The following is a 12,220-nucleotide window of genomic DNA, read 5'->3' as shown; positions in this document are numbered from 1 at the left end:
TATTACTTTAGTTTTCTTTTTATCAGACATCTATCAAATCTGTCTATAGTAATTATTTATTTTAAAATCTTTTAGAGTTTAATGAAAGTCCAAGATCTATTTTGCTCTTAACTGAGTGGATAACTCTAGCAAAAAAAAGATGTGGAAATGAAAGCAAAATACTGCAGATGCTGGAAATCTGAAATAAAAACAAGAAATGCTGGAAATACTCAGCAGGTCTGGCAGCATCTGTGGAGAGAGAAGCAGAGTTGAAACGTTAACTCTGCTTCTCTCTCCACAGATGCTGCCAGACCTGCTGAGTATTTCCAGCATTTCTTGTTTAGATGAGGAAATGGTTCCTCTTTCGTACCGACATTTCGCAGCCACAAATGTCACTTGTGCGTCTTTTAGTAATTGGTCAACAATGATTAAACATCACAATGTAGTGATTTATGACATTTATCTCAATGAATCAAATTATGTGTTATCATCTAAGGCTGACTGAATATAAGATTTGTCCCATCACTAAGCCATTATTTTATGTTTTTGTAAACCAGTGCATTTTCCATCAATTTGAAATGCATTCTTCTTATTTTAAATGGAATTTTTTCTTTAAATAGACATTGAGTTTGTAACAACCATGTGACAGCCGGATGCAACATTCCATTGGGCAGAATCCATGGCTCTTTAAACCATATGCATGTGTGATGATTAAATCGGGGAAACTGTGAATCTAGTTTAACACTGGGATAAATATAATGCCATCAATGCTATAATGTATAATAAATGTCTTGGTAATCCACTGTCAACGGTGCCCAACTTCTGCTCCAGACTCTACAGAATGTGGTTTCCATGATTTATAGTTCATTGCTCTGTAATATTAAGGCTTAAGGTTTCCCCTATTAAATGCGGAAAGTTCATCAGAGTGACGCCAATGAATTTTTCAGAGTTCTAATCGTTTTTTCCATGGAATGCCGGAGACAGTCCTAAAGACAGTGGCACAGATCCTCTTTGGTTACATATTATTTGGCAAAACAAAACCGCCAAGAGTCTGCCTCCCTTAATCGATGTTGGCCAATGAAAACATTCCCATTCCCATACAATATTGCTGCTGGTGTCTCTACTGCTCTTAGAGTGACAGCGCTAAGTGACATCCATTTCACTTACAATCAGAAAAATGCAGTTGAGTACTGGCTAAAAGAAAACTGGGTTTATTACAAAATTTGTGGCAACATTTACAAAGTTGTACTCTTTTGAATGGAAGTGAGTAAATCCGTTACCCAGATGGAGTTCCTGGCACATAGAGAAAGAGTGGGAAATATTTCTGTATTTATTTATTAAGTCATGGCACTTCAGTATCAAACTCCATAACTTTTATATAAAGTGCTGATAGGACAGTAGGCTGCTTTCTAATGTTAGAAACCTACTACACTTAAGGTGTCAGCTGTGGCTCAGTTGGTAGCACACTTGTCTCTGAGCCAGATGGCTGTGGCTTTAAGTCCCGGTCCAGGACTTAAGAACAAAAATCAAGACTGACACCTCCAGTGCAGTACTGAGGGAGTGCTGCACCATTGGAGGTTCTGTCTTTCAGCTGAGATGTTAAACTTAGGCCTTGCCTGCCCTCTCAGGTGGATGTAAAAGAGCCCATGGCACTTATTTCAAAGAGCAGTGGAGTTATCTCTGGTGTCGTGGTCAACATTTATTCCTCAATCAACATCACAAAAGCAGATTATCTGGTCATTATCACACTAAAGTTTAGTGGAGTTTGTTGTGTGCGAATTGGCTGCACGTTTCCTACATCACAAGTGTCTACACTTCAATAAAGAGTACTTCATTGGCTGTAAAGCACTTTGAAACGTCCGGTGGTCATGAAAGGTGCTATATAAATGCAAGTCTTTTTTTATATATAAACTATGTGACAACCTTAGAAGGAGATGGTTACATTTGAATCTTATGGACCAGATAAATACCCCTTTAAAGGACATCTTTCTTCCTGCTTTATCTGCTCATTTAGAAAAATCTTTTCCCAGTTGCTTTTCTGAAGGTATTGACTGCTTACTGGGGACAGTTCCACAGATACCAGTGACCCTTTGGTACCTTGCCAATTGGCATTCTTCATTTGCAAGCCTAAATAGTGGCTGCAGGCAGTCTGGTGTAGCAAGTTCAGCAAGTTTCTGTCCTTGTCCTAAGTCCACACTCGCACACTTCCAGCATGGGTTGCTGGTTAGCAATCAGAAGTGGGAACACTAGTCAATTTTCCCCTCCCAAAACGGGGATAGTGATGCAAATATGAGTGCTCCTTTCATCACCCCAGCAATGAGCTAACCCAGTACAGGATGAGGGTTGGATGTGAAAGACCTTTCTGCTCTGTATGGTTTAGTTGCTTACCAACGTAAGCAGTTGAGCCAAATGTTTTAACCACCAATGCTAATTTTCTAAACTGCAAGTTTAATCATTGTGCAGTTGTGCTTTTTGTGTTGGGTGTTGGCTTAAGCTTGTACAGTGTTCTTTTAATTATTGTGGTAGACAAAGAATGATTCCAGACTGGTACAAATTTTGAGTTTAAAATCTGGCAAATAAGTAGGAAAATAAGGTTAGGTTGAAAATTAGGTTGAAGATCAGTGTAGTGAATTCCTAACATAACTCCAAATCTAATGAAGGCCTTCCAGCCCCTACGCCTTAGCGTTCTCCAGGCTTCTGTTCATATTTGTTCTGTGAGTAAGGCTGCTGGCTTGATTGGTTCAGCTTTGTGGACTGGATGGGTTTGTTCTCAGTGCTGCTCCTCCATTGGTACATTTTGGTAGGGTGGAGTTTGGAACTGAGAGTTCTGCATTGCAACTATGTGGATAGAAGTCCTGGTTTCCAGGGCAGAGCAGTGTGATACAGTCCCTAATGTCCACCACTAGATGTCAGTACAGTATTTACATTACTTGCTAGCAGTTTCCAAGTTGTGTTGTGCCCTCAATACACGATGAAATTGGGTCTGATTCTAATCAGAACTCAGATCCTTTATATTGCTGTTTTCATACCTTTTAGTCCTGTCAGGTGTCCTAGATTATTGTAGCCACAAAAGAAGAAAAAGATAACATCCAGCTTCAATCAACATTTTTACCTTCAAATTGCAGCCGACCTTAATCCTTACCTTGTTATATAAATAGAAACTGCAGCCAAGGTTGTCACCATCGATGCTTTGATGAGTTAATTGAGGGTCAAGAGGGCTTCAGTGTACTATTTTTAATCCTCCTAATTGATCGTTATTAGTGGTACAGGGTTGGGGGGGGGAGGGTGGTGTTTGCAGTGCCTCGGAACAGGTCGGGAGAGACAACTGAGATGGAGGATTGTGTGCTTGCATGCAATTGTCAACCTGTGATCTTGATTTATTTTGTATCCTTAGTATTTTCTGTCAATGTTCTGCATTCCTCTCCTGAAAACATTGTCCTCTTGCTGGGATACTGTCCCACGGGTGCCATCTTACTGTGTGAGCCTAATGGTCAAGGGCCGATTTTAACTCCTGCAGGAAGCTAGCGGGTGTGAAAGGCAATCCAGAGTGGGAGTTGGAGTCAGAGATCTGATGGATTTTAGCGGCCTAGTTTCATTTGGATGCTGTTGGTCAGCTTCTTGTTTGTTACCAGCGGAAAGTGGCAGCTGGGCGGGGACAAAGATCAGGCCTGGAGTCAGAACCGGCCGGGATTATCCTCGTCCTCAGATCTACACATTAAGAATGGCTACTCAGGCTGATATCGGAGAGCACACCGAGAAGGTAAGTCTGGTGAATGGGGTTAGTATTGAAAAGAAAGATTTGCATTTATATAGCGCTTTTCACGATCACTGGATGTCCCAAAGTGCTTTACAACCAATGAAGTACTTTTGAATTGTAGTCACTATTGTAATGTAGGAAAAACAGCAGCCAATTTGTGCACAGTAAGCTCCCACAAGCAGCATTGTGATAATGACCAAGTAATCTGTTTCTTGATGTTGATTGAGGGATAAATATTTGCTGGCCAGGACATCAGGGAAGCTCCTCTGCTCTTCTTCAAAATGATGCCATGGGATCTTTTATATCCACCTAAGAGGGCAGGCAGGGTCTCAGTTTAACCTCTCATTTGAAAGATAGCACCTCTAGTGGTGGAGATTTACCCTTGATTTTTTTTGTGCTCAATTCCTGAAGTGGGACTTGAACCCCAAACCTTTTAAATTAGAGGCCAAAGTGCTACCAACTGAGCCACAACTGACACTATTGTAAGGATTTTGTGGCTGGGGAGGGAAGTGGTGGTGATAAGGGTGGGTGGGCAGGAGACGCTGAGACATCAGAGGCCTCATTTTCCTGTGAGTTTTGGAGTGGCACTCTTGCTCCTCCATGCCTACCTTCAGTAGTCTTGCTGACTTCCTGACAGCTTCAGCTAGTAGGGCAGCCGCTGTGTGCGTGCTGAGCAGGAAATGAAGCCCATCCATTTTAACTGCTTCCGCTGCTCCTTTTCTGCCATTTGGAGAGAGTTAAAATTGTCCTATTAGTGTCAGGAGGCTGTTCAACTATGGGGGCATTACAGCTAAGCCTTTCCGCATCTGTTATCCACAGTTGCACACTTCTAGCAGAAGATCATGGGATAACAATCAGCATTGGGAACCCTATTTTTGCTTCAATTTCTTGCTTACAGTGATCAACTCTGTACTTTCAAGATAATACAGCTTTTAAAATTTATATTCAAAAATGTCTTTCTTTCAGTTGATAATATGTGTCTGTACGGAAGGAGTCAACATGTTTTGGGCGCTCTGGAGCTGGGAGCTACAATCATTGTGCGAGCCTTTCAATTAGAACAGACAGTAATTTGCCTGGAAGGCATAGAGTTCCAACATGTTGGACAAGCATTTCACAGACACGTCTATGCTTTGAACTTCGCTGGAGATGCAAGTATGAATGGTATGACACAATATCAATAAATCTCAGTGAGCCCTTTCTGCGTCTTGTTCCTTTTATATTCACAGTGATGCTTTTCCTGACTCTACTCGTCAGTGATATTTTCCTTGGAATGGTTTCTGACTCAACTTGTTGGAATAATTTGGTGCCACAGTGCTGCACCAGATGTCTGATTCTTGTGTCAGTGAGTTGATGAATATGCCAATATTGGGAAATGTCAAGCAGGGGCCAAACATCTTTCCACTCAGGGGGAAGGAAAGTTGGGAGATGAGTCTCCTTGGCTGCAGTTTTATACCTCTTAGAGAGGCAGTGGCAATGGCTCAACCTTTAGCTGTCAGTGATGAATTACCAAAACTGACCAAACTTAGGAGAAAGTGAAAATTTACAACATCAAACACAAAAATAATGTTAGTGGCTAGCATGTAATTTATTGCTCTCAATTTAATTATTCTTGCTCGATCTCCCCACAAAACCTGTTATTTCAATCTGGCCTCCTTCTAAGAGCCAAGAGGGGGCAGTCAGTTCCAGGCTACAGTCCTCTCCTGACATGCCTGGTGTAAGCACTGCTTTCTAAGTTGTTGACAGGAGGTGTTGCAGTCCTGGACAGTTCAGCTATACTTCCCCTTTGTTGAACCTGTTCAGATCAGGTTTTTACCCAAGTCTGGTTAAGCAGTCCCCTAGCAGCAGATAGATTAAAGTGACAGGCAGCTCTCGCTTGCTATTCCAACTGCCATCTAGTTGATAAGCTCACTACCTTAACAGTTGTCTGTAATTCAGTCGCAAAGCTTTTGAAAGTATACGATTAAACATGTTAACCTCAACTTTCCATGAGGGTTCTCCTGATCTCCTGCTGTGACCGGTTGGAAATCAGTGAGACTTTTGGAAAATTAAAACGACTGATTAAGAAGACTGCTTATCCACTTCCCTGGGGTTTCTCCCAATCTCTCGCCAGTTATAATGGGAGATTAGACCAACCCTTTCAGAAATGATCTAAAACAATAGCTGGTTTTGAATATTTAATATGCCTGTAACCCAGATGAAGGCATTATACTGGCCCTCACACCCCAATCAAAGGTTTATCAAACCTTATGAACCCCTCAATTGTGTTATTGACTTGCACAACACAGACCAGCTGCATAATTTGTGTTTCATTTTGCCTCTTTCTGTTTATTCCTGTTGTTTTGTGATTCTGGTTTGTATGTACTGTAGTCACCATCAGGAGGTGAAGGTAGTCTAGATTTTTTTCAGTGTATAACGTTGGCATTCACTCTCTTATACATGTTATAGAAACAGCTGTTAGGAGTGCCTGAAGGCCAATAGCATAATGCAAATCAAAGACGTCCCTCTGTTCCACACCAGTATCAGTTTTACAACCACATTGCTCTACAAGTGGGCTACTTGAATCTTACATCCATGTTTAATTCCTCCTCTCAAATATGCACTGCTGACATGGGAACAGGGGTAGGCCATTTAACCCCTTGAGCCTGTTTGGTTATTCAAGTAGATCATGGCTGATTTGTATTTCAACGCTATTTAACCACCTTTGCTCCATATCCCTTGATATCTTTACCTGAATCTATCAATCGCAGTCTTGAAAATTTCAATTGATTATCCGCAGCCATTTGGGAGAGTTCTAGATTTCCACTAAGCCTTGTGTGAAAAAGTACTAATTAAAACAGAAAGTGCTGGAAATACTCAGCAGGTCAGGCAGCATCTGTGAAAAAGTACTTCCTGATGTTACTCCCAAACAGCTTTGATTATGTCTCCTTGTTCTGGATTCCCTCACCAGAGGAAATAGTTTCTCTGTATTGAATCCTTCATAACATTTTAAATACTTTGATTAGATAACAATCAATGATCCAAAATCAAGGAACTACAAGCCAACTTTAATCAACCTGTCTCATAATTTAACCTTTAAAGTCCTGGTATTATTCTGGTGCAACTGCTGTGTAATCCTCCAAGGCCAATATATCTTTCCTGTGGTTCACTGCCCAGAACTGAATGCAATACTCCAGATGGGGTCTGACCAAGACTTTGTGCAACTGAAAGATCACTTTTTACCCTTTATATTCTACCCCTTGAGATAAAGTGTATTCCATTAACCTTTTTGATGACTTTTTGTACTTGTACACTAGACATGTCTGCTGATGGGCCAGCAGAAAGGGCACTTTTCAGTTGAAAGTAGAGGTTTGTGACTCAAGTACTTCATTTTGCTACTTCCACTGAGCTGGTGGTATGGGTTACTGTTATAGTAGTAAGTAATCATTGTATTTATTACTGTCAATTTTAATTGCCATTAACTGGCAGATTCAAGCCATCTAAAGACTAACTGGCAATGCTGTGCCATTGTTAAGCCTGTGGTAAATCCAGGGCAGGAATTTCAGCCTGGCAGATGAGGTAGCCCCAACTTACAACAAGAGAATTTGCTTGTTTGTGTTTCAAATCTACCTTCCCTTCTGATTCGGACACAATTTCAGCACAAAGCTGGAGCTCTATCCTTGCTGTATTATACATGGGTCAGAATGCTAAAATAAAATAAATTAGAAATTTCCTGGCACAGGAATTTAGTCAGCCTGAAATATAAGGCAGGATTTTCCCTGTGTGCTTCAGAACCCTGACACAGGGTCAAATGTGAGTCAGAAGCCCACACTGTGGGGGAAATGGTCATCCAGCTGTGATTGTCCCCCAATTGGCCAATTAGTAGCCAGAGGGTGGGCTCACCATCCAATTAAGGCAATAGGCAGGCTCTTGAAGCTGGAGGGCCAATAGGAGGCCCTCCAGCACTGAAGAATCAGCAGGCTGCCTTTTCAGCTAAGTAAGAGAGAGAGAGGGCGTTCCTGTTTTGAATTGCCCTCTCTCCAACTTTTTAAAGTTTTAAATAAAAAAACAGACTGAGCAGCCTGTGGATACAGCTGCAGCTAAGACCAGGCAGGCGGGGAGGGCCTCAAAGCCTGTCTGGAGTCTTTGTCCAGATAGCTGGGCTGTTCCCTGACACCTCCAGGTACCTGGAGGCCAACTGGAAAATTCTGGTCAGCCTCCGACCATAGGTCTTAATAGGCCTTTAAACAGCCTTAATTGGCTACTCACTGCTTGTGGGCAGGTAACCCTGCCACCACCACCACCACCCCCACCCCCCATCCCACCTCCAGGAAAATGGCCTGGGGCGGGTGGTGCCGGGAAAGCAGTACACTAGCCAGCAGCACAAAATTCTGTGTCCACCTGTATCCATGCTCAACCCCATCAGGGCCTAAAAATTCAGCCCATAATCTCATTTAAAAATTTGGAAAAGCAGAAACTGATTTTTACCTGGAATATACAGCACAGAAACAGGCCCAACTAGTCCATGTCAGTGTTTATGCCCCACTCAAGCTTCCTCCCATCCTTCACCATTTAACCCTATCAGTGTAATTCTTGTTACGACTGAGGTGGGAGGAGTGCACTGTTTATTCTCGTTCCACTTCTCCACAGGTCACAACATATATTTAAATTTTTCCTCACTTACGGATACGGTCAATCATAGACTCAATTTTTATCCCAGAATAAAACACACCAACCAGGTTTCTTTAATAAACAACAAAATTATCAGTTTATTATAAAACAAGTCTTAACCAGTAATGAAGTAAAGCATAAACACACAGATTGAAATATTAAAGTTCCCTTTTTACCTTAGCCCCTCACACACAGACACACAGACGCACACATGGTAAAATAAAAAGGATTATTTAGAGCTCTGTTATAAAAGAAAACAGATAAAAAATCCACTTAGGCTGAATTCTTACTCATTCTTGAAAAAAAAAGATATGGAAAGATATCCTTTGTTTTGGTTTGGCGTCCCAAATGTGTATAGACGGCTGTCACTAGGATCTTCCTAGAACAGTTCTTTCCAGGCGATGTTGAAGATCCAAGAAATGCAGCTACAGAGGCTTCAGAGAGACCTTACAGCAGAAATTCAGCAACTGGGGTAGCAATTCCCACACATTCAATGCACAGGGTTTCTTCAAATACAGGACGAAAGAGGAGACTGACACACTAGATATGCAGGGTTTCTTTCCAAGACACAGACAAAGATGAGCTGGGTTTTCTTGGCAGGCAAAAACCAACTATCTTTTGTAACAATTCAAAGTGAAACCAGAAACATTCCAGAAGTCAAGCCTGCTGACCTCTATAGATCTTGACCTGTCACTTCTTCGTAAACATCTCCCCAAGTCAAAACAACAAGCTCCCTGCTGGTATTTTAATCTGAAAACAGGTTCCTTCCAGTAGCGGCTTGTTTACAAGCCAAGTCCAGGAATCCTTCTGGTGGCCTCTTTTTAAAAAAACCACAAAGTTCAACATCTCTTCAAGTTTCCAGATGAATCAATTTCCATAAATCAACTATAAGTCCTTAAAAAATGCAATTTACAAAAAAAAAGCACTCTCGTAACATCCTTTATCCCCATTTCCTGCATTGTTTATCTAGCTACCTCTTTAATGCATTTATACTATTCACCTGAACTACTCCATGTGGTAATTTAAGTAGCTCTACCACGAATGTCCTCATTAAACCTTTGGTGATAGTCTTATATGCAAAGATATTGGTGTAATTTTCCAATTTCTTGCTGTCAGTGCCTGAGATTCCCTGCCAGCATCACCAAATTGGAAAAAGTACTCCTGATATCTGTACAAAGATTAAAAAACAAGTGAGTATTTTCTTCAAATTCTTTTCTTTTCCAGTTTTCCCTACCCATTTCTCTTCATTAAAAAAAAGTGGCTCATACGCTAATATACAATTTGCAAGGCACCTGCATCACTTTCAGCATCTCTTCTCAAGTGGTCGTTTTTTATGTGGGAGCCCATACAGTAAGTATTAGCAGGCTTTTTGATGGTGAAGGACATCAAAGACAAACCATGCTCTGGCCCCAATCGATGTCCACATGTGTACATTTGAACAGGGGTTACCGTCTGGCTTAGAACTCAAGCTTCTTTCATCCCCTCAGCCTACAGGCACAGAGGGTGAGCCTCAAGGGATTTTAAGCAAAACATATTTTTACATGAAGGCAACAGACTTCTGTCCTTTCCAGGCCTGGAATTCTTTTACACAAATAAAACTTATGGGTGATGGTGTATTTGTAGTATATAGTAATAACTGAGCATTTTGTTGTTACTAGCCTCTCTGTTCGGGAGGAGTAAATAAAGTTAGTTCAATAATGGTTGCTTGAAATGAGTCCTCATGCTAGTCTTACTCAGTGTAATACCTAACAGAAAGATGACGATGAGATACATTTCATTTGAGAAATTACAGTTTGAAACACATTGTGACAGTTTTTGGAACTCCCAAAGCTGATTTTGAAGAAATTGTGGACAATTTGAAGGATTGCTTTGTGTGTATGCACATTGTGTTCAGGTGCAACTCAGTGAGTCAGCATGGTGTGTAATTGAAAAAATGGCACTGAAGACATATTTTGGGACAATGGGGGAATTCAACCTTAACAAAGAGGACTGGAGTAATTATGAATGAAGGTTACATTTTTGGCTGAAAGCAAATAAAATAGGAAATGAGGAAATGTTTTCCTTACCATGATGGGACCAGATGCTTTTGAGGTGGTGTCTAACCAATGTTGCCCGTGAGACCCCAGTCTTATTCTGAAATTAATGAGGCTCATATTATGGCATGACTAAAAATGAAATTGCATTGAGAGTTGCATTCTGTGAAAGGAAGCAGTTGACAAGTGAGACTATTACAGATTATATTTTCGAATTAAAGAAACTCTTGTCACTGTGGGTATGGTGCAACCTTAGAAGTCAGCCTTAGGGACATGTTCATTGGATGTCTAAGGAACAGTAAAATCCAGGCCAAGCTTTTGGGTAAAGGCAATAAGCTGTCAAGGAAAGAGGCCTGCGATGAGGCCACAGACATGAAAATGGCAAGAACAGGTAGTTGCAAATTATTATTTTCCTGAACTGGCAGGGGAAGTCCACTGGACTTCAGCTGGAACCAGGCAGCCAAGTTCACTGACTGTTGCCATGGTAGCCACCGATCATCTTAATGCCCCCATTTCCAGACAAAGTGCTATGCCTGTGGGAAGGTCGGTCATATCCAAATGGCATGCAGGAGTAGAGGAAACAGTAATGCCCCAGGTCGCGGTAAAGCTCCAGGTCGAGGTTGTGGTAGATCTAAATCTGGTTCACGAGCCTGGAAGTTCTCAAATGTGCATATGATGGATATGGAAACAGAAGTTGATGTTATCAAGCAGGAAGTTCGAGTTGTACTCAGTCCGAGAGCAAGAAAAACAGCACATAGAAGATGAGAGTAAAAGGGCTGACGATATAATTCCAGCACCCACAATAAGAATGTAAGTCGGAGATTCACAACTTATTTTTATCATTGACACAGCTGCAGCAGTGTCTGTTATCTCAGAAGGAGAGTACAAGAAGTCCCTAAGTCTCGTGCCCTTAGGCAAAACTGGTGTGAATCTGACTAGTTCTTCCAATAACAGTATTCCAGTGTTACGTGAAGTTAGTATTAGGATGGAATGCGATGATGCATTCTATTACTTGCCATTGGTAGAAGTAGGAGGGAACAAGTCTCCCTGATGGGAAGGAACTGTCTTAAGAAAATATGGTTAAACTGAGCTGAGTTATTTATAGTACGGATCAGTAAGAGTATATCTGACATTGAAGAAGTTAAGACGGATTCATTTTTAGCCAATGAGTTACTTATTAATTACTTTACATACACAAATGACATGCCAGTGTCTGCCAGAGAAATTAGTGAAGAAACTTGCAAGGATATGATGTTCAGTAAGTGCTCAATTACATCATGAATGGCTGGCTTAAAGAGTGTGATGGTGAGAAATTGCAGGAGTATTTCACATGTAGAAATGAACTGTGTAGATCAAGGCTGTCTCCTATGGGGTTTAAGAGTCATTATTCTGCCAAGGTTTAGAGAGAGATTGTTAGAGGAACTTCATCAAGAGCACACAGGGATAGCCTATATGAAAGCAGTAGAAATAAACTATTTTTGGTATCCATAGGTAGATAGGGATAATGAAGATCTGGTGAAAAGTTGTGAAGTGTGTCTCAGAATAAGAAATGATCCAACCAATGTTCCTTTCATTCCATGGTCAAACACAAGAAAACTGTGGGAACGAGTACATGTTGATTTCTTTGAAGTGGAAGGGAAAGAGTATTTTGTTTTGGCCGATAGCTATAGCAAGTGGATAAATGTTGATTCTGTGCCCAATACAAGTGCAAAATCTATTAAGGTTTTGAGAAATTGGTTTGCAATTTATGGGTTGCCAGAAGTATTGGTGTCAGTCCACAGTTTATGTCAGAAGAGTTTGAAAT

The 12,220-nt window shown here is 41.1% G+C and overlaps 1 protein-coding gene across 11 annotated transcripts in view; it reads left to right on the top strand.

The window, feature by feature from the left end:
• Positions 1-12,220, top strand: part of LOC137360749 (fibrocystin-like) — a 604,145-nt gene that overhangs the window by 314,009 nt on the left and 277,916 nt on the right. For all 11 annotated transcript variants that reach the window (XM_068026018.1, XM_068026015.1, XM_068026020.1 and 8 more), the window contains one exon: positions 4,703-4,897. In XM_068026018.1, coding sequence (XP_067882119.1) covers positions 4,703-4,897 — 195 coding nt within the window. The remainder of the gene's footprint in view (positions 1-4,702; positions 4,898-12,220) is intronic.

The sequence above is a fragment of the Heterodontus francisci genome, chromosome 3 (genome assembly GCF_036365525.1).
Source record: "Heterodontus francisci isolate sHetFra1 chromosome 3, sHetFra1.hap1, whole genome shotgun sequence".
In the NCBI taxonomy this organism is placed as follows: domain Eukaryota; kingdom Metazoa; phylum Chordata; class Chondrichthyes; order Heterodontiformes; family Heterodontidae; genus Heterodontus; species Heterodontus francisci.
The sequence above is the reverse complement of the archived record's forward strand: the minus strand, read 5'-3'. Positions and strand labels throughout refer to the sequence as shown.